Source organism: Phalacrocorax carbo, chromosome 2 (assembly GCF_963921805.1).
Source record: "Phalacrocorax carbo chromosome 2, bPhaCar2.1, whole genome shotgun sequence".
Classification (NCBI taxonomy): Eukaryota; Metazoa; Chordata; class Aves; order Suliformes; family Phalacrocoracidae; genus Phalacrocorax; species Phalacrocorax carbo.
Window position 1 is genome coordinate 118,935,824 of NC_087514.1, and position 25,907 is coordinate 118,961,730.

The following is a 25,907-nucleotide window of genomic DNA, read 5'->3' on the forward strand; positions in this document are numbered from 1 at the left end:
CTGAGAGCTGCTGCTACAGGCCTGCTCTCGGACAGCCCAGCTCTCCAGAGTACCTCGAGGCAAGCAAGGCACCCCCCTCCCCCCAGGTAAACAAACTGATTTCACCTTCTGCACTTTACAGGAATTGTTTTCTTACATTAAATATCACTAGCTCTTTTTCATAGCTTAACAGCTAGGATTAAAGCTGGAGTTACAGCAATGGGGAAAAGCTAGCTGCTGGCTGGTATTTGGTAAAATCTTTTATAGTAACAGTTTTCTAGTGGGCATGTGGCCAAGAGGAACAAAGCCGAGTTACTGGCTGAGGTTTGCCTCTCTGCAAGCAAAAAGGGAGACAAGAGCTGATTTGTTCAGCTCTCAGCACCTTGGGACCCCAACCTGAGCCCTGATCCTGCGCAGCCAAGACCCCTCTGCTCTCCTGTTGGCAAACTGTGGCACTGAAGTAGAATTGCCAGGGCCTGTTCGCTCACGGCAGAGGCTGGTGGCAGCTGCACCAGGCAGATGTGCAGTCTATGAATTGGCCAGCAACCTTCCCTGCCTCCAGCTACACAGTAACTGAAGACTGAGGACACCCGAAAATATGTCTGTGCTACTGGACCAGCTGACGGTTTGTACGTAAAGGATCTTCCTCCAGCCCTACTGCAGTGCACAGCTGAAGGGAGCTGAGGTAACCTGCTGTTCTCAGTTTTTGAAGCCCAGAAGCAGTGTGGCTGGCAGGCCAGACGCAGTGTAGTCACCTCACCGCTAGCTAGACCCAGCCCCAGCCTGAGTAATCTGCCAAAGTTCGTGGCAGCAGGTCTAGGGGAAGAATACTTCCTCAGAGGACTGCAGTAGGAAGCCTTTGTTGTTAGGACTTGGGGCTCAAAAATATTCATTAGTGGGATGAGAGAGGTGAACGCTTCTTAGTTTCCTCATCTGAAGTACCAAAGTTCTCGTGCCTTTCCAGGACAATTTTCAGAAAACTTGTTAACACACACAAATAGAGTTTAAGAGCTGAAATAATTTGACACAGAGTGAATTAAAAGTTTACTTTAATTTTGAACCATTTTATAACTGCATTTTTCTCATGAAGCATCTGTATCACAGCAGGCTACAATAACTTTGGGATAAAAGGCAACTGGTAAACTGTCCAATACAAGGTTCCAAATAAACAGTTCTTACTGGCCCCTACCCAGACATATCCCAGATAAAGTTTTTGATCAGAAACATGAAATAGATCCACCTGCTTATTTTAAGCATATTAAAAAGGAAACTAATTGGACCATTTCTATTTGTCTAGTTTTTTATACAAAAAGGCTACACAATGTTACACTTTATTCAGAATACAGTTAGAGCGATTATGAATTAGTGTTCTACACCTTTACTCAATCCTTAAAAATTAGAAACTGCTGTAGCATATTCACTATAACTTAATACTACGAGAGACTTTAAAAAAAACTAACAACAATTACTGCGAAAAGAAAGGCTACTTCCAAAGCAAGCAAGGTCAGTACCATTACAGAGATTTAAAAAAAATAATAAATTTTTAACAAGCAAGGCTAGGGTTTGATAAATTCCATCTTGCAATTCATTCTTGTGCATTCTTCGTTTCTTGAATCACTCCCAAAATCCATTTGTATTATTACTCCTCGACCAAAAAGGACCAGAACAAAAAGTTTACTTCAATTGTTCCCATAGGAAACTCAGCTTGGTTAGTGTGTCAGGCACTTTCTGAGATACTAGCCCACCCCTCGAGCCCTCTCAGCAACTCTACAGGCCAATCAATGCAAGTTCATTCAGATGATACAGCTGCAAAGAGAAAACAAACAGGTGTCAGCGCTCCGGAGCCAAGGGCTCTTGTCACATACTAAGACTGCATGAAGCCAGTGCACAAGACATCACAGTTAATTACTTCCACGCTTCCCGGCAGAAGTCAGTTTGGAGCGAACTCATCGTGTGTTTCCAGAGCGTTTATTCACTATTCTGGCACACTGGGACCCGACTGAGCCAATCCCTCCCTGCCAACCAAGTCCTCGGTCCAGTCATCTGTTTTTTCTCTTTTTAAGTTCAAGGTTGGAGCTTCTTACCTAAAGGACGATTTACAGGTCAGTATCGAACCAGGCCAACTGATTACTGTCACCTGGAGGCAGCCCATCCATAAGGTCCTGGGCATGGCCAAGATCTGGCAGACCATCAACTGGGTAGTCAGCACCGGGGTGGTGGCCACCCATTTCATGTTCCATCATAGGGTCCATACCCAAGGCATCCTGACCGTATCCGCCAGAGTGGAAAGAACGGTAGCTAGGATCTAAGAAAGTTAAAGGTGGCAGAGGGAAAAAAAGCATAATGTTAACAGATGTTAGATGCATCAGAAGCTGCAAGTATCAGTGTGTGAGAAGATCTTTGTAGCCGTCTAATTTTTTTTTCTAGTTCAGCCAAGTTCAAAACAATCTGTTGCCTGCCCTTAATGGCTATTCCATTGTTCGAAACAGCCTTCCAGTAGGATTCTGCAGACAAAGCACACTGCAGACAGAAGCACGAGCAGATTCCAAGCCAAGCCATTAGTCTGCACAATCAACAGTACTACATTTCAACAATACTGCAGCAAAACCAGGCCCCCAACACTGTAGACTTGCTTCTGAAAGACTAGTCAAAAATAGCTTAGAATCCTTAGGGATAGGCTTGCGTTCAAGTCTATAGACATTTACAGACTAATACATTCAATACCAGCTTTTGTTTTAGAGAAAAACTGCGCTATTGGAATCGTCAAGTCCATTTGTAAAGAATTTAAAAGATTTCTGGAAACAACAGCTCAGCGGGAGATTCTCCCACAGGACTCAGACAAGAGACGCCAGTTTCACACGTTCATACGGCTCACACTGCAGCATTGCCCGTGGCATTGCACAAACTGGTTGTTTGAACTGGCAGCTCCCCATCTGCCCGTCAGTTTGCAAGACCTTACTGAAGAGTAACTCACTCTTCACTCACTTGCAGTTCTCCTTTAAAATCTATGACTTGACTTCATCCAACTTAAGTTTACTCAAAGGGAATGGAGGAGACATACCATCCGGGCGGTATCCAAGAGGTTCTCCCTGCGCACCAATATCAAGTCCAAGATCTGCTGTCTAGATGTACACAAAAGGTTACAAACAGTTTTAATGTCAGGTGTTTGGGACAGCTCTAGTAATTCCGAGTTTACAAAATTCTGAAGCTCGCCCCAGAGTTTTAGCAGCTCTTCTGCAGCGAGCACTGCAGCATGAACTTCTGCAAACAGGAAATGCCTTTTTATCCAAGCACCTGCATCCAATATATAACAGCCAGATGTAGGCACAGGAATCACTGCAAGGAGGGTTCTGCTTGGGAATGAAAAAGATGGGGGGCAGGTCTAGGAACACTCCTCCTCAGGTACCCCTGCCCAACTCCTGGGAGTCAAGCTGTTGAGAGAGCCCCGAGCCACAGAGCGTTTGAGAGTTCTGAGGGGACCTCCCCCAGTCTGTCCAATTACAGAAATAATTGCCTGTCTGTAGCGCAATTGTGTAACTCCAATCTCAGAGATAGTCCATTTTAGGCTCCTCCCCCCATTACCGTGGTAGGTAGCTTTTAGGACAAAGGAAAAGTAAGCACTGAAATAGTACAAATCAAGGGCTACTGTCTCTAACTTAGTAAATGCATACAAGGTAAGACAAGGTAGGCTCCTGAATCTTAAGAATCTGCGGGAAGACAGAGGCTTAGTGAAACCGTCCCTCTACCCCATGCACACAGTTTGTTTTCAGTCTCAATTCACTGTGTAGCCCTTTAAGCATGGAAAAAGGCAATGCGTGATAATCAGTCTGCAAATGTTCAAGTCTGAGAGCTCAATTCTAAGAAGACAAGCTCTATCCCCGCCCCAAGATTATTAGTCCTACAGCAATCATTTGCTTGATAGAAGCCTCACAGAACATGTTTTATGTTTATGCTTCCCTCATATCACTCATGCCTCAGTTTTTGCGTTCAGAGTTCATTAGGTTCTGACAGGCAGCACAGAGATGTACAAAGTTCTTCCGTACAGCTTTGCACGTTAAGGAATATACTAAGAATTATAAACTTTGGCAGCAGTAGAGAACGGACTTCTCCTGTCTGCAAGGGAAGAAGTAGCTGTAAGGCTGCTTGCCACAGGCTCACTGAACCTGAACATGTAAAGAGTAAAGAAGGTACAGCCAGGTGTAAAGCTGGACCTGTATCACTGACGGCATCTACGTGTCACTACTGGAAGGAGGGAGGACTTGGAAGCAAGGTCTCCCCAAGGAACCATTAGTACAGAGATGTGACTCACCTCGTTCCAAGCCATTGGCTCAGTCCGGAACAGAGAGCTTGTCAATTCAACTGAAAGTCGCTTCTTATAGTCTTGTGGTTTGTCCTCAGACATTCTGAAAAGCACCGCAGCTGCGTATGTTGCTATTGAAAGGAAGGGTGGTTTTAGTAGAGGCCAAGTCTTCTAGCAGCGTTTCTAATGCAAGTATGAAACCTGCCTTTTAAGTTCACTTACCAACACCCTCATTCCTAGAATGAAGCAGTTCTGTTAAAGGGGCAGTTGCACCTTCAGCTTCGATCGCTTCAGCTGCTTCCTTATCTTGAGCCAGTTCACAAAGCACACCTGCAGCTACTCTCTGGATGTTCTCAATAGGAGAGTACAACAACTGCAACCAAAACACAAGGGTTTCCTTTAGCTCTTCTACTTGAAATAAGCTCTTTAGCACAACCTGACTCAGCAGTTCTACCAAGAACCATTGGTAGAGCCATTTTACTAGATTTTCTAGTATGCACCATAGCATTTTCTTGAGCTCTTGCTTACCTGCACAAATAGCGGAATGGTATTTAGACCCCTGATTACGATTCGATTATGAACATCACGTGCAAGAATATGCAGGGCTCCAGTGCAGCCCTCAACAATTTCTTCCATACGCACACCCTCCTAGTAAAGGAAAAAAAAGGTGTCTATATATTTTTAAGTTTAGATGTTGCACACTATCTTCTAAAATGACTGTCAAAAAGCTGATCACCTTGTCAACAAAACGGCCAAACTTGTCCCCTGCACACCGCCCCTTCCCCCAACAGGCCTATCTACTGCGGGCCTTCAAACTTAGCATCCCTGCTAGGAGTCTGCCTGGTTTATCCAACTAAGTTGAGTAACGGAAGCATCTCAGAGGAACTCCTCCTGGTGTTCTCATTTTTATTTCAGTCATTATAAGCTCAATGTCTGACAACACTGGCTTTTTTTTTCCCCCCCAAAACTGAATTAGCTTGGCAGTTTACTAAGTTTGAAACAGTGGTTATCAGTAACAGAGGCCCCCTCCTGCCTCTGCAAGTATTAACTACGCTCCTGTACTGGTAGCTACTGCTTCCATTCACCCACGCTACGGCAACCTCCCTTTGTTAATTGAGACTGATCTTGTAAGAAGTATGGAGGCTGTACAACTTCTAATTTCTGTGATCTACAGCATTCAGAATTAAATGCTCAAGAGGTTCTTCAGTAAGATAAGAACCAAGGTTTTGACGTTTTTGTTTATTTAAGAAAAACTTAAGGTCTGCCCAGACAGAATTACCAGCATGCCAAGAGAATAACAAGCATTAGAGCAGATAAGACAACAGCTATTTAGACCAAACAATACATGCTGAGGCACACCGACAAATGAGGAGCTTTACACGTAACTTCCGTTGGTTGTGGCCACTTACCACAAACTGCTGTTGTGTTCCACCCATAGAAGTACGCCGCTGGGTATCCTGATGTGCTCTAACCAGCAACTGAACTAGCCTTGGAATAGCACCTTGTTCACGCAGTGGGGCGTGGTTTGCAGGGCAGAGAGCAAGATTGCGGATCAAACCGACAGTCGCCTGCAGTTAAGAAAGAGGGTGGGAAATAAAAGAGCATGACGGGCGTGCTTGCTGTTAGTGATTTCTCTTTTTAATCAGTTGATCCCAAATGCTTAGATCTCTAATAGGCAACTCAAAGTTGCTCAACTGAAGCAACCTTCCCACCAGACAAATTACAGCTCCCAACACCTTGGAAACAAAAGTATTTTAAGGTAACCTTAACTGTGAAAAAAAGCACCAGTCTTCAGCACTGAAAGCTGTTAACTATTATTTACCTTGATCAAAGGCCAGTGTGATGGCGGGTGCAACAGTTTAACCACCACTGGGAGTCCATAATGGAGGCGTACTGCATTTTGCGCCATCTCAGCTTCTTGATGTCTGCTGGTGAGGTGACGGAGCGCACAAATAGCAGGTTCTGTAATGTCTTCCCTGTCTCCAGCCCGAAGAACTGTGCGCACAAGCGCCTCAATGCCACCAACCTGGCACACCATCATCTTGTTCTTGTAATTGTTGCAGGTAAGGTTAGAAAGGATGCCAGCAGCACAAGTCACAACATTAATATCATCTGATCCTAAAAGCTGAACAAGAGTTCCTAGAAGGCCTTCCATTCCCTCCTGAAAATAAAAAGAGGGGAGAAAAATTTAGTGTCTCTCCTTTTCCACTACGTTGGCTGATCCCTTAGAAGAGCCATTTACCTGCTTTGTTGCAGCATCTGACAGATTTCTCAGAGTCCAGAGACAGTTCTGGACAAGGCGCTGGCTTGGATCTGTGAGGTGAAGTCCCAAAGCTTGCATCCCACCTAGAAGATGGTACAGATTTGACACCATTAGTCAGATACTCATCTTGTGACCAGTCAGGTCCTTCTCTTCCTTAAAGTCTGAGTGCGTATCTTACAACCTTCTGGATATTTCTTGGCATTAGCATCATAATATGGCTAGGCCCTAATCCTTCACCACAAAGAAGAAAACCCCGAAATTCTTTTTGTGACACTGCACCTTTTAGATGTATGCATATTCTAAGGGGACTGTACTGACAATGCTCAGCCACTAAGCCGTCCAGCTAACAACATAGCAGACTTACTTAAAACAGACTGCCTTTTATACTTCTGTATACCAAAGGCCTCCAAAACTAGTTATGGGCCAATCCAAGTTCAATTTTTGATGCTGGCAGCTTCTGTTCTGGCATGAAACGTACTGATCCTGCAGTACTGTATAGCTTTTTAAGTTATCATGTGTACAAGGCACTTACCAGCTTCAACAATAGCGGGTTTGTTGCTGGAGCAGACTGACAACACCTTCAACACCCTACTTGTGGTCCACAATAGTTTCTCGTAAGTATAGGTCCTCATTATGTTTACTAGAGCCTGGGGTCCACCACTTGCCAGAATAATCAGCTGAAAGACAGCAAAAATAACATTTATCTATCACTTCCTATGCATGTCAGTAGGTAGTAATGGTTGCTAGCTTACGCCCATCACAGGTCTCTCAAAAACTGTTCACATCTACTGGTCAGGTCTGTAAGTTCTGCAGCCTCACTGTAAGCATGACTGCATTTCTGCAAAATCAAAAATCACTCCTGCGTCCCTCACTTCTTGCAAGGTCAGGACTGACTGGCCAAAGCCCAACAGGGCTGAAGATTCAGTATAAGGAGGTCAGCACCCAGGAGCTGTTAGGCCATTCATAGCAAGCTTGCTTATTTTAAGCACTTCGATAGCGGAGGCACTTACCTTACTTTCTTGATTGCCGTACGCTAAAATCTGAAGGCAGTCCGTTGTGATGGCCAAGAATTTGACATTTGTCTTGTTGAGCAAGGCAACCATTTTCTGCAGCCCACCAGCTAGACGGACAGCCATTTTGGCTCCTTCCTGATGCAACAGGAGGTTGTGAAGAGTTGTAATGGCATAGAACAGCACAGAGTCCACTGGGGACCTATAGAAGGAAAAAGTCTCATGAGTCCCTGCACCTACCAGTACCCACTGAAAACCACAAGTGCCCTCTTAGTAATCCACATACCCAAGCATTTTAACCAAAGCAGGGATGCCTCCTGATTTGAAGATTGCCAACAAGCCTTCGCGGTGATGTGAGAGATTGTGTAGTGTACCTGCAGTACAACGGGCTGTTTCCACATCGTTTGTATTTTGCATGGTACGTACAATAGCAGATACCATTTGAGGAGATCTCATAATCGCATGGCGAGATGCTTCCTTTTTGGATAACTGATGAACCATAACTGCAGCCTTGTTCACCACCACCTACAGAAATATTTGAAGGAAGTTTTTAGTTTTAAGGTCATTGAAGAAGCCCCACAAGCAAGCTACAACGAGGCAAAGAAAGTGCTTACCTGGTCCTCATCATTCAACAGTTTGGTCAGTTCTGGGATTGCACGAGTTGCAAGTTCAGCATCATCTTGGTAGTTTATCAAATTAACAACAGCATGTTTTAACATCTGGGATGGCTCAGCCAGGCGTTGCACATTAGTTGGATGAGCAGCATCAAATTGTGTAGATGGGATTTGCATTCCTTCATCCAGTGTTTCAGGGAACATAGCTGCACGTACTCTCTGAGCTCTAGTCATTGCATACTGGCCATCAATATCTGAAAAACCAGGTAGGTCGTTATCTCAAACTAGGAATAAAAAGCTCATTTTATAGACTAGTAACAATTCAGTATTTAGGCTTCTGTATTGTTACGCTGCATGCCTAAGCAAATCAGTGTAATAGAAAAGGCCTTACCAGCAACTTGCTCCTGGGTAAAGGACTGAGAGAAGCCCTGCTCCCACTCATACAGGACTTGTGTCGTGTCCACATCTTCCTCTTCAGGATTTCCCTTGCCACTCAAGGAAGGAGCAGTTGTCGTGGCACCAGAATGGATACCAGAGTCCAGATATGATTGCTGCTGCCAATGACTGACTGCTGCTTTTCTGTCTGGCTCCATTGCCATATCCAACTCCATCAAGTCAGCTGTAAGAAATCATTGTTGAACAGTTAAGTTTAGTTCAATTACTCCAGCATGGATTAATCCAAGAGATGACACAGATTTTAAATTAAAATCAACTGCTATAAACTACTACCTCAGCCCAGCAGAGGTAGCACTGCAAGCGAGACAGCAGTTTTAAACTGAGGCTTTACATCAAACCAGTGCAGACATCTATAAACCCGACTAACGGGCAAAGCAATCACTGCTGTTGTGACTGTCTTAGTCTACTGCTTAAAGGCTCTCTTTTTCCACATACTATGATTAGGTACTTGTCTGCACTTAAGGGACCCAAGATGCTTAAAATGACAAACTTGTTTGCAGGTTTGAGTTGCAGTGGTAAGTTACTAATTACTGTAGCAGAGCAGGTATTATTCAATCCAAGTGACTTCAAAAAGGTAAAAAAGGGGAGTAAGGAGCCAATTCTGTTCTTCATTAGAACTGCTAGATTCTCATAACAGAATCTGTGATGCATTACACACCTTGGGTTGCCATGTTCCTTGTGCTCCCAGAACTCTCCGGCTACCTTTCAGAGATCCTACGAAAGAGCAAGGTTAGAGCTTATTAAACACTAAAACAGAGCTAGTAAAACAGGATTTCATATTAGAGCACTAGAATTGCAAACTAAGACTTTGCACATCTTGCCATTTCATTACTACAGTGAATACATTCGAATGCTAATTAGCAAACCCCCATGGACAGAGATGTAAAAGAACGAGATGTATCACCCAGACTTTTTCTGGCAGGCTATATGTAAGATCTATTCTCCTCTTAAAGCTGAAAAAGAAAAACAAGAGAATTGAAGGCTGACCATGACAGCCATTCTTTAATTCTCTATCCTTGCATAAGATGAAGTCCAGACATTAAATTCCACAGCTTAGACATGCCGCAAAGACAAGGGCTAAATGTCAAACAGACTTCCTCATTTCTCTTGAAGACAGCTACTCTTAAGATACTAGCAAAACTGTTTGATACAGGACTACAACGTGGTTTTTCACAAGCAAAGCTGAAATGATCCTTTAAGGCAAGCTGCTATTATTTCAGCAGTACAAAGGCTACCTAAAGAGTCATAACTGAACTGCCTCCTTTACTCCTTTCCTGTACCACAAGAAAGGTGCCTCACTACACAAAATACTCTTCCTTGAAGTTAAACTGAAAATTGAACCAGCCTTATAAACAAATGCTCTCCTTTAGTTGCACACATTAAGTCACCAAACTCACTTTTTCTTTTCAGAAGGCTAAGATAATTGGGGGCAGGAGGCTGAAATACAATCAAATGCCCTATCAAAATCTTCAGCATGCACCTCCATTTGGTATCACCAAGTGGTACAGAAGTATTTGTACCATAAATCTGTAGCTCTTCAGTAACCCAGAAAGAGAAATGCAAGGCTACAGCTTCACAAAAAGCTGTCATACTTCTATTTCATTTGCTCCCCTTCCCCCCCGCAGCCCAGCACTGTTTTCAGCACAGAGAGAGAGCTGGTGACAGCCTATTCTGGGAGCTAGCCAAGCAGAAATATTTGTAGTGGTAACTAGTGCAGTGAGCAAAACCATCTCTTCCAGCAATCAGCTTTCAATGTGCCATTAGGTGTTAGAGCTATGCTGATCAAAACATTCCTAGACAATGAAGTAAAGGCAAGCCACTAATCTCTTTAAAGGACAGGTTTGCAGTACTGTGTCAGGAGAACAAAGTCCATTTGACGCTGTATTTGTGTAAAGACAGATCTCCCAGTTTAAGAGTTTCCTTCAGGAGTAGCTTTTAGAAAATCATAATTAAACAGAACACAGGCCTGTAGTTTAAGAGTCTCACTGAATAGGTTAGGCAACTCTGAGGCAAGCTTATGTTTCACTGTCTCTGAGCCAGCTGCAGGATACTCCAGCAGCTCCTGAGCAAACTCGTTACTTTGCTGTACAAATGCCAGCGCTGTTTGTCCTGACTCTGCACTCCCACAACTTTTGGCAGCAACCCTTTCCTGGCTCTTTTTAAATGGACAGTAGACCTGCATCTGCAGCAGATAAGCAGCACCAAGCTGATTTAAGACGTAACACAACATAAAGCACCCTGCTACGCTGTTGGAAACACTTAGGTCCCTAAACTGGTCCTAGTCCACAGCCTGGAAGAGACTGGCCAACTCAGAGTCTACCCCTCACAATCTGCATGGAGGATGCACTGACAATACAACCATTTTTTTTCTAGTCCCTTGAACACTGGATTCTTCCAACGTCCTGTTAGGTATTTGGGAGTAGCAGTGATAGGAAGGAAAGGAAGGAAAAACTAAGTCATGTTGTCAGTTCACCATTAACAAAAATTCTCCTGAGTAGCCAAGTTGGAGGAACTGCCTATACAAAAGCTTGATAGCTCCCTGCAGGTCTTATGCATTACTTTGTCAGCCCCACCAACACCTTCCAAACAGAAAGAAGTGGAATAGCACTAAGAGTAGAATTTCTATCTTTGCTCCCCCTAGTCCTCACTGTAAGTCATGTGGCATTTCCAGCAGAAAACAGGGCAAGATCTAGCTGCTATATGCAATTCGCAATATACTTAGCACAAAAGATGATCTATTTTTACTGCAACCTTTCTCCTCTCTTCCTATCAGGAGGCTGCTAGTAAAAACGATCACCAAACTAGTTTTGAAGTTAACGTACTAGTAGATGAACCAGTTGAAAGCATTGACTATGCTGAGATATTTACTACCACCTTATATTCAAATATGCAATGAAGGGCTTGGGAACAACGTATATCATTTCCTTCCACGGTTGAATTCTGCACAAGTGAAGGCAGCGGGCTTACAACCACTGCACTCAGAAATGGTTCAGTTTCAACAGCCTGAAGAGATCAGAAGAGTAGCTGTATCATTTGGTACAATGCAACAGACCAGACGAGCCACTGCATTGCAACACTAATTCAACATAAGGCTGAAGAACATATACAAGTTATCAAAGAAGAAAACAACATTCAGAACAGCATTAACAGTCAGATACTCAGTCTTCGAAATGCTGACCTTAGATCAGCCTGCTAGAAGTGTTTAACATCCTAATCTGCGTTTCATACACCTGTAATGGCCCAGCAATTCCAGGTAGCATTTTTTTTATTTAGATGGGAAATTGGTTTTAATCCCAAGAGTTCAAGATAACTGCAGAGTAAAAGTAGCCAGGGAAAAGGGGTATGTTCAGCTTGGTTTTAGAGTTTTTGCACCCAAACATTCTCCCATTCCTTCCCATTCTTGTCCCATTTTACAATGGGGTAAACTGAGTCCGGACAAGCTGCTGACTTGTCCTCCTGTGCATCATGACGAGGTTAACTGCCACGTTTCAAAGGGAGCAACAACCCCAGACTAGGTACAAATGTTTGCAATGTTCCCTTTCCTGACATAAACTGGATCAATACATGTGGGGTGAGGGTGAGGTGGCAGGGGAGTGGAAAAAAAAACCACCCCACTCTGCTAGGATAATTAGGCTTGTAGTCTTCAACCAAGAACCACATACAAGGTCCTTTAAACCAAACTCTTATTCAAATTTATTGAGGACATATGACTAGTGACATTGTATTGTCAAGGTCAGCAATACAGATCTTAACCATCAGGAAGAGAAAGACAGACTCAGGACACTTCACAAACTTCAGCATAACACAAGCTTCTGTAAGCCTTGCTATTTTTAAAGGAATCCAAGTCTGACTTTTATCAAAAGTCATGTTACACAGAAGTTCATATGGATGTACTGCCAGGAGTTATAGGACTGTTAACTTTTTAAACGCCTCCCCCATGATACTATCCACTTGTGTAGCAAGCATGATCAGCTTTGGATTTAAATGGAGTCTGAGGTTTTTTATTAAATATATACTAAATCTCTCATACGAAGAGCAATGCAAGACATTGCACTAGGCTGCACTCTACCATCATTTCCAACCTTGCATTTAGTGTCTAAATAACTGAGAAAAACAATTTTGCAAGCTTAACAGGCTTAGGAGCTACTGGTTTCAAGTTACTACAGAATACAATGCCAATTTCTTGGTTTTTCAAAGGAAGGAAAGAACAAGTGTTTTGGTGATGAGTAAAACTTAGGTATTAACTTCTGATTTTGGAGAACAGCTAAGCATGTGCCAAGGAAGTCACAAGCCTATAGCATTTCTCAAATCTGAACAATAATTCTTAACAGCTTTAGTAAATCCCAGATAGTTTTCTTTCTAAAGCTGTTAAACTCCATTAAGACACAGAGCACAGTGAACCGTTTATTCTGTCTTAGAGACAAGGCCTATAGAATAGCCTATCTAGAAGGGTGAATATCAGCCTGGCATTTACCTGCCTCATATATGCCCAGTACCAGCCTACAGTACATTTGTACCTCTGCTGCAGTTTGTCTAAGATAAACCCATTTTCATTGTCAGCTAAGCCATTTCATTAGCCTATGAAACAGTTCGTATTTGCAACTTGCATTAAATAAAAATATATCCATCTTCTTTCAAGGTTACCACCTTAATCTTAATAGAATCTCCTCATTAAGATTCACTCAGATTACACCTGACTGATCTGGTAAACAGTTTTCCTCCCCTTGTAAAGCAAGTCCCAACTTAAAGTTTGCAAGTCTTCCAGAAGTCTTTTGCTTGAGAGGAGCATGTTACTAAACCTTGTAGGAGAAATGAAAACCAACACTTCCAATCACCATGGTTTATTTAAAAGGAACATGTATACTGGCCATGTTTTCATGTCTCTGTCTCATCTAGGACAGGCCAAGCAACTGCATCTTTACATTAACCACTGGTGCTGACCAACACATTTTCTTACATAGAACAAGCAGATCTTAATCTTCTTGTGACAGTTACAGCAGTTAAAAACACAGGTTATCTACATACAAGCAAAGAGAAGTACATGTACCTGAAAATGGTTTTTCTCCAAATGCTTGGAAGTTATTGCAACTACTAACAAGGTGTTACTAGAAGCATTCTTTTGGTCTTGTTTCAGGCAGCTGCCTGCCAATTATGTTGCCTGTGTATCTGCTTTGCATAGAGTCAGCAGCCAAAATATACAGGCAACATCACTTCCACAGCTAATAACACCAGATAACTACAGCACTCACTCCTATGACCCAAGAACAGAAATAAGAACTTACATTCCTCATTATCTTCTACATTAACCTTGGTTTTCAAGTGGAAATGTGAGAAATACATTTGATTAAGGATTTTTAAATAAAAAAATCCTTTCATCTCACACTGGAAGTTATTCTGTTTTCTAGAAAAGGAAGCAGGGGGTGGGGGAAAATTGTTTAAGTAAGAGAATACTGACAGCGGAAACATCAAAGAAGCTTTCATGGCATATAAGCTCTTTCAGGCATGAGTGGCTGAGCTGCCTCCTTAAGCAATTTTTGGTCTAACCTACCTCACAACTATAAGCACTCTTGCAACAGGCAAGCCTACCTTCTACTGCTTTTAGCCTTATGAAAACATGATCCAAATGAGATAGCAATTTTCATATTCATTAGGCATAGGCTTCCTGTTCATCAGTTTAGTGCTAAAAAGGTTTTTTTTTCCCTTCAAAGAGGGAAGCCTAAAAAAAGTTAGTAGGTGGGTATAAACTGATTATGAAAGGCAAGAAGCCCTAGTCTAGCTGAAGAAAATGTGACAGCTACAATTTGAGAGGGATGGAAGGAGGGAGAAGTTACAGGTGACCTACAAGAACTGATTTACAGATTGCCTATCCACAGATGAAAACAAGGATAGTACTTGTCAAAAGTAATGATCTGGGGTATTTGCATTCAGGTTCTAAGTTAGACAATTTTAGTTTTGGATTAAGAAGGGAGATAACCTGGGAAGTTGAAAGGACTGTCATTTGACTTGGCAGTCTCAATATAGGAAACTTTAATTTTGTATATTTGAGGGTTAAACAAGTTCAAGAATTTTTACCACCGGAAATCTGTTTTAAACTTCTAATTATCCCTTACCCAAATGGGGATAAAGTCCTCTTCTCCCATACCCTCCCATATCTTCCAAACAGAACTTAACTTTGAGGATTCTTATCTGGCTTCTATTGAGCTCTGGGGTAAAGTATGCTTTGTAGGTAGTTCTGGAGGCCCTTCATGTATCAGATGCTTCTGTAATATTAGTAAGAAGTCCCGAAAGTACAGTTTCAGTGGGGGGGGGGGGTGTGTGTTAAGGAATTTTAGAAGCTTGCTGTAGGAATGACAGTTGTGGTTTACAATTTTTTGCACAATGAACAGAAGATACTTTATTTCAAAGTAGGAACAGATAACATGATTGAGTTTCACTCTGAAGACTTGCATTTTAAAAGAAATTCTTATACAAAGGTACCACACAGGATTAAGTACAACAGTTTTTAAATACATTCCATATCCACAAAACAAGTACTGAACAGCATTCCTATATTCTCTCTAAAGTAGTGGCATTTGCAGTCCTCAGTCACTTTGTCAACTCTGAAAAGAACAGCTGTATGCAGTAAGTGGAGATTATTTGAAGTTCAGTTATATATAAGCATTAGAGGACCTTGATTACTGTCAAATTAGTCACTCGCCAGCAGTGATTTCTGGATTAAGAAATCCAGCTTTTCAAATCCTTCCTCACAGCAGCAGTTTAAGGACATGGATGCAGAAAAACTACTGTGAAACTCATTGAAAATTGGCTCTCAAAGATTTAGGGCAGTAAATTATCACATTAAACAAAGCAATGGACCACTTAGATATTTTCAGAGACAGTAAAGTTAACATTTAATTTTATTATCTATACCAGGAATTAGATTATAAAACTTCACCTTTTTAATATTAATGTCAGGCTTCCTTCTGCTTTCAGCAGGCTGATATTTAATACTGGACCAAAACCATCTTGTCATAGGTCATCTGCAGATATCCTAAATGAATGCAAGTACCATATACAGTCTGTAATGTCAAAAGGAAACAAGTCAAACCATACAGCCAAGGAAAACACAAGCAGGCATTTTCCCAACTTCAAAAGGGGAAAAAAGCCACCATGGGTTTTCACAGCTCTAAAAAATTTCTATCTTCTTTCAGGTCAGATGATAGAAACACTCATCTGTAGCCTTCACTACCACTTCAGAAGAAATACCACTGCAAGAGATAGAGCAGCACTTCTATATTTAAGTGTTGTGCCATAATGTAGCAAGTCTCAATATTTCAGTAGTTCTACTGAAAACTAAGAGCTACCAATAGTGACAGGAATATTGCCCTGCACACCACAGCATGCGCCCACACCAAAATCCAGTTTACTGATCCTAGACTGCAACAAAATTAACTCATTCATAAACTTTAATTCATGACAAAACTGCCCTGGTCATTTCCTTGAGTGACATTTGCTTAACATCATTCCCTCCAGCCACTAAGAATACGCCACTCCAGTGAAGTACCCTATCCACTCAGTATCCTATGTAATCCATCCAGCTTGAATTTATCCAAGCTAGAATAGTTCAGACAATGCCTTCTACTCACGCCTGCAGAAAAGTAGAAGATGCCTTGCAAACAGCAACACATTCTATTTTAGATTTAGCTAATCAGATCACAAGAATTTTGACTCTGAACAAAGAATATACAGTGTTAAGTTGTTCTTTAAAATATCTTCATAACAAGACCTGAAAGTCCAAGATCCATTTCTCCTATTAAGCATTAGGAAGTTAAGAAACCAGAATACTATCCGCTTAACTGACCTTTCTCGAAGGTTAACAGGTTGCAACTTCGAAGCTTTAAATATCCTTAATACAGGCTGAAAGAGGCAACAAAGTAGCTCAGATAATCCACAGAATTAAAGTGGAAGAGGAGTATTTGACAGCACACGCAGAGATCTGCCAAATGCTCACTAGAAGTTACCTCTGCTTTCAGCCAGTTTTTTGCTGCTTCATTTCCACTTCATTATATCTTTTTTCCCCTTCAGGCATCCCAGTTTGCTATTACATCAATTGTTCTGGCTTTTCAGCCTTTTTCTTCTGCCTTAGAAGTTACCTAAAAATTCCTTTCCATAACAAAGGCAGAAGAGCCTCCCTACACTAGCTTTTTAAAGTTTTTTGTAAGAGTTCATTTGATGCACATAACAAAATTATGTCTAATTTCAGTCATCTCAGCAATCTAAGACAGTTAAGAGCACAGTGTAGAGTTGCTATTCACATGCTCATTACCTAAAGCAAAGAGCATGCAAATATTTCTGTTCTTGCTAGACTTTTCTAAGAAAGTTGATTACAACTGCTTAATGGAACTGAAGTGCGGGCATCTGATAGTCTTGACTAGACTTAAACGCTGGTTTAGCTGTATTAAAAAAGGACTTATTCTTTCAAAAAAGTGTCTAGTGAAGGAAAGACACAGGTTACAAGGGCAGAAAACAAGGCTCATCTTTGAATCAGGCACACATTGCCAAGAGGAGGGAAAGGGGCCACACGAACTTTACAACACAGCTGCAAGGCTCCATTCTACCACGCTTCACTTCCATGAGGACTGGAGCTCTACGGAGTGTTCCGATACTACAGGACACTCACCTGTTTACCCTCCCCCTCCTCCCAAAAGGGACAGCAGGCTAGTAAAGAATCATACTTCCTAGCCAGCTTGCCAAATGATCAACTGCGACAACTCATTAAGTTCCGAGCGCAGTTGAGACTAAGTGTAATAAGATCCACATTTTGTCTTGCTCACCCTAAGTACAGAACACCACCCAGAACGTAGGTAGTTTAAATCGATCACTGAGGGGCAACGTTAGCCACTGACTGAAAGTTCAGGGAACAAAACACATCAGAAAGACTTCCTGAGCTTTCACTGCCAGGCAGGATATCTTTCAGCTGCAGGCGTTGAATGTCACTGAAACACAGCGCTTTGAGCAACTAACACAGCATTTAGGCACTAACAGCTTGCACAATTAGTCAAGGTCTTCACAGGTACTAAGGTTTAAGTACCCTTTTAAAAACGACTCATTAGAAGTTTCAATAAAGCAACAGTTAACATGGGTCTGAGAGCCACGGTCAGCCAACAAATGCTTGAGATAACTGATCTACAAAATGATGGGAACCTGGAGAATTCAGGGGAAGCACATCAGGTAAGTTACTAAAAGAAGTGAAGTTCACCTGGGCACCGATCTGCACAACCATTCTGAGAGATGAACTTTCAAACTTTAGAACCTGCCAGGAAGCCGCACCACCACGAAAATGAAGCTGGCAGGATCACAGAAAGGTTCTCCAACACCTTTGATGCACAGTACTTTAAGACAAACATTTTAGAGAAATTTTGTGGGAAACTACATATTGATAGGATACCTAGCGAGGTCACCAGATACTTAGTAGCAGTTACCTACCACCATAGTTTCTTACATCAGTGGTGCCCTACAGAATTTTATTTGATGCTGGCCAGACCCTACAGCTGCCAGAGTCACATGGCTGGGCATACTATGTGATGTAAAGACAGCACCTTTTCACACAGTCCCATGCTCTTTGCTACTTAAAAGCATACTTGTACTATAGTACCTAAAATATCACAGCCCTGGATATTATAACTTCAGAGAAGTTGCAGTGTTCAGATCCACAGCACAACAATTTTGCCCTTTACCTAGAGAAACACTGAGTTGCAAGAGGTCTGTCAACACAATCCTTTATATTCAAAAATCATGGGCATGCATACCAGCAGCTTCTAACAAGATCTGCAATCAAAAAGTGATCTTCTGAGGAGAGGTACACTTTCTGCACTGAGTATTTGTTTGTCCTCTATAAAATTCTGGTTGCTTCCATGAGCTGTAAGCAGCAGCTGTGCTCAAGCTGACAGAGAAATTATCAGGTCATGTTTGAAAGTAATGGTTTAAGAGAGCTTTTCACTGGTAAGTATACTGCAACACTAGCAAAACCTATGACTTTATTAGTAGGCAAGGTTAGCTCCAAGAACCTACATACCCTTCTTCAGTGTCCAAAGAAGAGCTGATGATAATCTTAAATGTTAAGATGAGATGCGAGGAACTGCTTCAACTATAAGCAGGTGTTACACATCCAGCTTTAGAACAAAAGTAATAATCTTCTCCACATAATGTACCTATGAAGCTTTTTGCAGCTCAGAATTAAAGGACTAGTATGACAGTTTCAAGTTTATGGACTTGCACTAAGTTCATAACAAGATTATCAACCCAATTACTCTTATGTCTTAATTGTTTTGACCAACTAAGTACCACCAACTTATGCAAGTAACCTCGAAACAGTTACCAAGTTCACTTCAGTTCAGCAATGGCTTTAGTTTGGGATCTTTCAGTGACCAGCAAGCATTTCCAATGAGGATTTCATGCATCATTCTCTATGATTATCTTCATGGCTGGACAAAACATTAAGAGCAGTTTTATTATCACAGCTTAAAGTTACCACCTTCTATTTGCAGAACACATTTAGGTATCTACATTATGCATACTCCTCCTGCCTTTCTCAGTTAGGAATGAGCTAGTGTTTCTGTCTATGGTTTAGTTTGCCAGCAGTACTTGCCTGATCAATTTGCAGTGACTTACAGCTTTTGGTCCATGTGCCCCTACTTTCACCAAGTAAAATGTCTGTAGCAGAGATGGCAGTAGCCAGGATCAAACATAATTCTTTACTCTTACTTAGCCACATACAAAAAAGCTACCATCATGCCCATTTAGAGATAACCTATGGTAACTAAAACAAGTATTGTACCACACTTCATTTAACACTAATACAGTTCAGCAACAAGCTACTGCCAGCCCTTAAGCTTCCTGCCCGGTTAGTTTTGAGTGTCAAAGAGATACTTAATGGTTCTACAGTCATTTATCATGATCATCCACATCACTAACAGGAAAGTCGACAGCCACTGTATTACAGAAGTATCCTTTTCCCTCCTGCCTGTGTAGAACTCAAATAATTCATTTCCACTGGAATACAGAAACAATTTAGCTAACAATGTCCCTTACAAACCAGGAAGTATCTAACCATAATCTAGTTTCTTCTTAAGCTGCAATATGTAGCCAGCCCTGAACATGGATGTTAAACATTAATCTCCATGGTTTAAGAAACCAGAGTGATTAGTCATAATTGTACTGACACTAATGAAATACTTATGGATCTGAAAGTGGCTTCCTTTGCTTGTCTGTCAGAATAACTATGTATTTACAGTAAGACACACCAACACTCCAAGTAGTACTGTTTAAGCAACAAACATGCTAATGAAGTCTGACACTGTAAGATGTTTCTTCAACTCACTTTTAATTAAGGCAAACAGACAAGGCAAGAGCATTTATCAGCACCTTTAGGATGTTGAGATTTCTGGCCACTGGAGGGCACCTGAATTGTTGCCAGGACAATACAGAACTACTTACTACAGTTGCTGCAGAGTTGGCAAACTTCTGGAATTTATACAAGTCTATTTAGCACAGTAAGTCAGCCTAGAAATGCTAGTTCCAGCAAATATACTTACAGTGCACACTGTGCATTTGCCAACGCCAGTAAGATCCAGCTAGCTCATACGACCTTTTTAAATGCAGCAACCTAGAACACTAGATTAACTCTTTAAGCCTTTAAGGGAATTTAGTTATTCCTTAAACAAGGCTCCAGAGTTGATTTAGTATTAAGTAAAAGAACAAGCACTTTACTTCTGCAGTACTAATCCAGCCAGTGTGTATTGTTTCCTAAAGCAACTTGGATCATTAACAAAAAGTTATTCGGTAATGAAAGCTGTAAAGCGACATCTGCACCCATGCTTCCCAAGGCAACAAAAGCACAGGACACATTTGCTTTCATATCAGAGTTACCAGATTCATGAGGGCAGGCTGAGCTACAGGCATACGTTTCACCTGCTCACCTCATCAATTTGGTGTTCCATATCGACAGAAATACCAGAAAAAGACTTCCATTAGTTCTCTCCCTTGCACTTGAAGTTACCTGCCAGCACAAAAACTTTACTGGCTCCTTTCTTCTTAGAAGCCACACATCACTAGCATAGAAGTCATTACCCTCTTGTGCTAAAGCCTGATCACAGATTACAGCAAGTTTTACCTTGGAATCGAGTGCCAGAAATGGCTATTAAGAGTGAGCCACTATCAGGCTACCTTATGTTGCCAAATCTAATCAATTCAGTTGGTGCACAACATCAAAGCACCCCCAAAACAAGTCTTCCGATGCTTAACTAGAAAGTCAGCAATACTGCCCTGCCCATTTGACCAGGATAATAATTTTATCTGGAGAGACAAGCAAAGTCACATGCAATACTTACTGCTAAGAAGTTTGCAGAATTTTGCAGAGTTAATGCAGTGCCATTTCTAAGTTACCAAAGAGTCACCCAGCAAAGCAGGGGGCTCAGAGCTTGCAAATGCGTGTGCTGTGAGCTCCCAATCACATGTCCCAACTGCCCGCACAGTTTCTCACAAAATTTTATCAGGCTTCCTTTATGATGTTCAAGATAAGTAAGGTCAGTCCTGATTTTCCTGCCATGGTATGCAGTCTAGCAGAGTCACAGAACAAGTTTTGCTGCAAGCAACTGCATGATCACCACAACCCCTTCGTTACCAGCTTTAACTATGAATTAACACGAGTGATTTTGATTACTGCTGTATTTGCACACTCATCTACCTACTAGACAATATTTTGCAGGAACATCCTTATCCTGGAGTCTCAGACTGCACATTTAGACTTCAGTTTACAAGACTGAAGCTAACAATAGCCACGTTTCCTGCCCCATTCTTGCTACTTCCCTTTCTACCCCTCAAAATACTGCAAAATTAGTTTAGAAGGCCACTAGTACTAGCTTGTTGTCTTTACATCTGAATTAACTTTCTGAATTACTGTGTTCAAGAGTTGAACTTCTTGTTTTGGTGATGTTAAGTCACAAGAGACCAACACCAGTTTTGAAAGACCAACATTGGTTTCATTTCGTATGCCTGAAGGGCAACCGGGTTTCACGGCCAAGATTTGATAAGCCAGTTACTGACACACCACGTAGTCACAGCAAAACGCAAGTGTTTATCGTAGGCTATATATCAGGCAAGCAGCCCAGCCTGCTTATTGCTTAGGCAAGAAAAAGGAAGCTTGGCTTACTAAGGATGTAACATAACATTTGAAGAACTGATGTTTTCCAGTCAAGCTTTACTTTGTATTAAATCCTTGCTTTGAGAAGCTTTGTGCACTGCATTGTCCTTTCCATCAACATGTTTTTACTTATTTCTCCCCTAGACTCTTTGAAATGATCAGCCATACAGAACAGGAACATTCCCACACATATCAGTTTATACCTAAACAGAAAACGTCTGAACTAAGAGACAAACAAATATGACATTTCTTTAGAACAACCCCAGAACAAGACACTTGATATGATTTTATACTGAATGTTGCATTTAGAGAGCCTTAAAGCCTTGTCTGAACATCTAAGTAGCCTCTCTTTAGCAGTACCATTAGGCAGTCAACACAGTAGCCATGTACCTGCAGCTGTCAGCATCTTTTTATTAAGAGCACAAGATTAATATTAGGTTCCTGGACTGTCAGTTACTGAAATTCACATTACAGCTTAGCCCAATAAACACCAGTAAGTTTTGCCCTTTGTGCTGTTCTAAAGCTTTGTAGTAGTACCTTTTTGTCATTCAGAAGCAAAATCATAATTGGCAAGTTGCTCTCTGGTGTGCCTGAACTTAGTATCAGGAAAGCCCCCAATACTCTTTCAGGTAGTTTCTAGTCTTTGCCTTTACTATAGCCTCAGCACAAAAAGATCCTGTTTTACTAAAACCCCTCCTTGATTTCCGTCCATCGACCTCAGCATACCAGCCCAGCCTCTTTCCATTCACCACTTGCATACTTTGGGGGATGGGAGGACCACAGATGTCTGGAATATACAGAGTGTCGGAACAATGGCTGCTCCATGAGAAAGAGATCAAGAAGTAGCTGATTACAAAGATCAACACTTGCACTCCTAAAGTCACAAGTTGCCCACAGTACCTTCACAGCCTGCCCTTTCTTCACAGAAGGGATAATCTTCAGTAGAGGTTTTTGGGAAGAGATTCAAACAGAAGCAGCATAATGTCCTAAGTTTTAGCTAGGGAAGAATTTAAGGTTCTGCTAAATTTAAGAAACCTCGCTGCCTCAGGAGCAACTGATCATGCACAAGAGAGCTGAACTAAGCTTTTCGGGGGAAAAAAAACCACACATCTGAAGCTCCCCGTTCCACGGGAAATCAGAAACAAGTGCCCTGTATCCCACTAGGAGTAACAGCAAGTTGCTCATACGTCTCAGAAGTACATTAGTTTGGGAGGCTGGAGCCGCCGTCGTCCCCCCCAGTCGGCCCCCGAAAGCAGCAGGCGCTTCCCCTTTCAGCAGACGAGCCCCCACGCTGCCCAAGTCAATCGCTACAGGACTCCGGTAACGTGGGTGTTAAAAACTTAATTTGATTGCTCCCAGCTCCGGGGAGCTTCATTTCGGTGACACCCAGAAGCTGCAGAACCTCTCCAGCAAATATGCATGCAACTAAGACCGAAAACCCACAAGGCAACAGATTAGTTGTCTCCCGCTGACTGCGGTGACCGTGATTAATTATATTCGGTACAAATAAACCCGTCCCCTGCTCTCTTCCCCCTCTTATCGCCAACGGTGGTCTGCAGCCCACCAGCGAGTCAGCACCCCCCCTTAAATAAATAAAGGGGGGGGGGGGGGCACGAAAGTACCCCGGCCTCGGCTGCAAACGCAGGCGGGAGCAGAGTCCCAGGGAGACCCGGCGGCAGAGTCTCGCCTTCTCCTGCAGACTCGAGCAACCACCCCCTCGCCCCAGGACGAGCTTCCCAAGAGACACCTCGGGAGCGGCAGCTGCCGCCTCCTGCCACCGCGCAGCTGTCCGGACCTCCCAAAGCAAGAGCCCTCTCCTCCTTTCCTGCCCCCCTCGCCTCTCTCCCACCCCCACTCTCACCCCGGCAGCGCCCCCCGCCCCGCTCCGGCCCCCTCCTTCCCGCCTCGGCGCCGGGCACACCCTGGACCCCCCAACGGCCGCGGGACGCAGCGCCCGCCCCGGGGCACCGGCGGCCACTGGGGGGTGGGGGCGGCCCGGGATCGCCCCAGGTTCCCGCCGGAGAAGGTGGCACTAACGTTGCAGGGGGGCGAGAACGCAGGGTCCCCCCGGGCTCCGGCTGCTGCTGCTGCCGCCCGGGCAATCCCGGTTCGGTCCGTCTTTCCTTCCTCGTCCCCTCACCGCCTCCTCCTCCTCGCTCGGCTCTTCGCTGATGGCGGTACCCCCGCCGCTGTCCTCCCAGGTGGCAACCGTATGGGGCGGCGGTGTTAGTCCCTTTGCCCCGAGCGCCGCGGCGGCTGCTGCTCCCACCGCCGAACCGAGCGAGAGGCTTAAAATGGCGTCTCTCACAAGGAGGTTCTTATAGTGAGCGGCGGGCTCGGCTGTATCCTGCCGCCGTGGCCGGGCCCAGCGCGCAGCATTCCACAGGCACCCAGCGCACAGGGCAGGGGGAGGAGAAATAGTGCCCGGCTCCCAAGGCGGAGGGAGACAGAGAGCGGCAGTGGAGGGAAGCGTCCCCGAGCGGGGGGAAGGCCGTGGCGGCGGCGGGGGGAGGCCGGGCCGAGCAGGGCGGGTCGGGTCGGGGTGGTGGAGGGGAGCGGCGGCGTGAGGGGCGGGCGGCTGGGCAGCCAGCGGACACCTTATTCCGGAGGTGAAAGATCCGAGGTCCCGGCTGGGAGCGAAGTTGCTGCCTGAGGGTGGAGTAGAGGCGGCAGGGGAGGGGGTGCCGCTGAGGGGATTAGCCCGGGGTTCCGCTTCATGTATGGGGAGGGGGAGAAAGGCGGGTGCCCCCCCGCCCCCTTTAATTTGGCGTTTCGTTGCTTGGTGACTTTATTTTATCTATTTTTTTTTAAACACTATAGCAAAACTCCGTCCTCCCAAAAGGCTCGTCGCCAAGTCCGGGAGACCCCCGGGCCGTTGGATCGAGGCAAAGCGGCCCGGCCCGGCCCGGCCCGGCCGGGGGGAGCCCGGGGAGGCGGCGGCGGGGCCCGCTCACGTCGGCGGAAACGCGCTCCGCTCTGCCCGGGTAAATATTTGTCAGGAAGCAGTTGCCAAAGAAAGTATCTCGTTATGCAATTTATTTATTTTTTTATGGAAGAAGCGAGCTTCCCCCCCACCCCGCCCCGACCTCCTCGTCGCCCGCCCCTCGCCTCTTTACTGAGTCGTAAAAAACAGGAAAATATTATGAATTGCACAAGGTTTTTTGCGGCGTGCAGAGCCTTGTGAAGGCACGTATGTGGCAGCCTGTGCCTCGGCGTGCACGGGCTTGCACAGCAGAATGTTTTACAGACTTTTTGCATGTACTGTCTTGCACTGGCAAAGTATGTTTAACATACCGGGGGAAAAAAAAATACACGCACACACACCCCACACCCACCCACCCACCCCACCCCCCAAAACAAGGACCGTATATACCAACGTGTTTATGTAAAACATCCGTTGCTAGCGAAAGATGGGTTTATTTTTCTTTTCCCCCAGCGTAAATTTGCTTTAGCACTAGCGGATGTTGGGGGTTGAATTCTCAGCCCTGCACTGAAGGGCTTCGTGTAGCCTCGTTCCCCACCAGCCTTCAGCTTCTGTGGCTCTTGCAGCGGTGAGATGTGCGGTTCACAGAGGGGCCACCTTCATAGCTGTTTTATCACTGACAATACTGTTTCAGACGGGCTCTGAGTTTCTACTCAGGAAGTTAAAGATTCCTCCCCGCCCCCCCCCCCCCCCGATTTATTCAGTAATATGTAGTGTTAGACTAAAGGAGCCTTTTTCCACAGTGCTACTTGATTTTCACTTCAACTGTTTTTTGTTTGTTTTTTTTTTAATCGTTGCTTTTTGAAATGGGATTTCTCCCTGTTGGGGGAAAAAAAAATTATGTAGGGCTTGCTGCTCACGAAAGGCACCCCAACCTGGTATGGGTGGCAGGGGACCACAACCCAGTGGAGCGAGTGCAGGGGAGGGGTCCTGAGTCTGCGGGTTAGCTGTCACTACTAAAATGGCTCTGGGAAGGCAGTAGTGGTAAAAAAAAAATCCTTGTTTCCTCCTCCCTCCCCCCTGCCGTTGCAGGCACATAGCAATCGTCCAGCCGCCCTGTGCAGTGGGCAACCTCAGGTCCCCACTAGTAAGGAAACAAAGTGCCACCCGGACAAGCCTGAA

The 25,907-nt window shown here is 43.8% G+C and overlaps 1 protein-coding gene across 3 annotated transcripts; it reads right to left on the bottom strand.

Annotated features, from left to right (window-relative positions):
• Window positions 1-1,011: 1,011 nt before the first annotated feature.
• CTNNB1 (catenin beta 1) lies at window positions 1,012-24,106 on the bottom strand. Of its 3 annotated transcripts, none has more exons than XM_064444062.1 (16): window positions 23,943-24,106; window positions 9,281-9,336; window positions 8,558-8,785; window positions 8,167-8,420; window positions 7,839-8,077; window positions 7,553-7,754; window positions 7,075-7,219; window positions 6,522-6,625; window positions 6,102-6,440; window positions 5,689-5,847; window positions 4,808-4,927; window positions 4,502-4,652; window positions 4,289-4,410; window positions 3,041-3,101; window positions 2,064-2,284; window positions 1,012-1,785 (listed from the first exon to the last, which is right to left on the bottom strand). In XM_064444062.1, exons 2-15 carry the CDS (start codon window positions 9,291-9,293, stop codon window positions 2,076-2,078), a joined length of 2,346 nt encoding a protein of 781 aa, XP_064300132.1. In that variant the 5' UTR covers window positions 9,294-9,336; window positions 23,943-24,106; the 3' UTR covers window positions 1,012-1,785; window positions 2,064-2,075. The 3 variants fall into 3 exon arrangements, with proteins under 3 accessions (XP_064300132.1, XP_064300131.1, XP_064300134.1); XM_064444061.1 differs by having other exon boundaries at window positions 23,840-24,106; XM_064444064.1 differs by lacking the exon at window positions 23,943-24,106 and adding an exon at window positions 15,557-15,575.
• Between the last annotated feature and the right edge of the window lie 1,801 nt (window positions 24,107-25,907).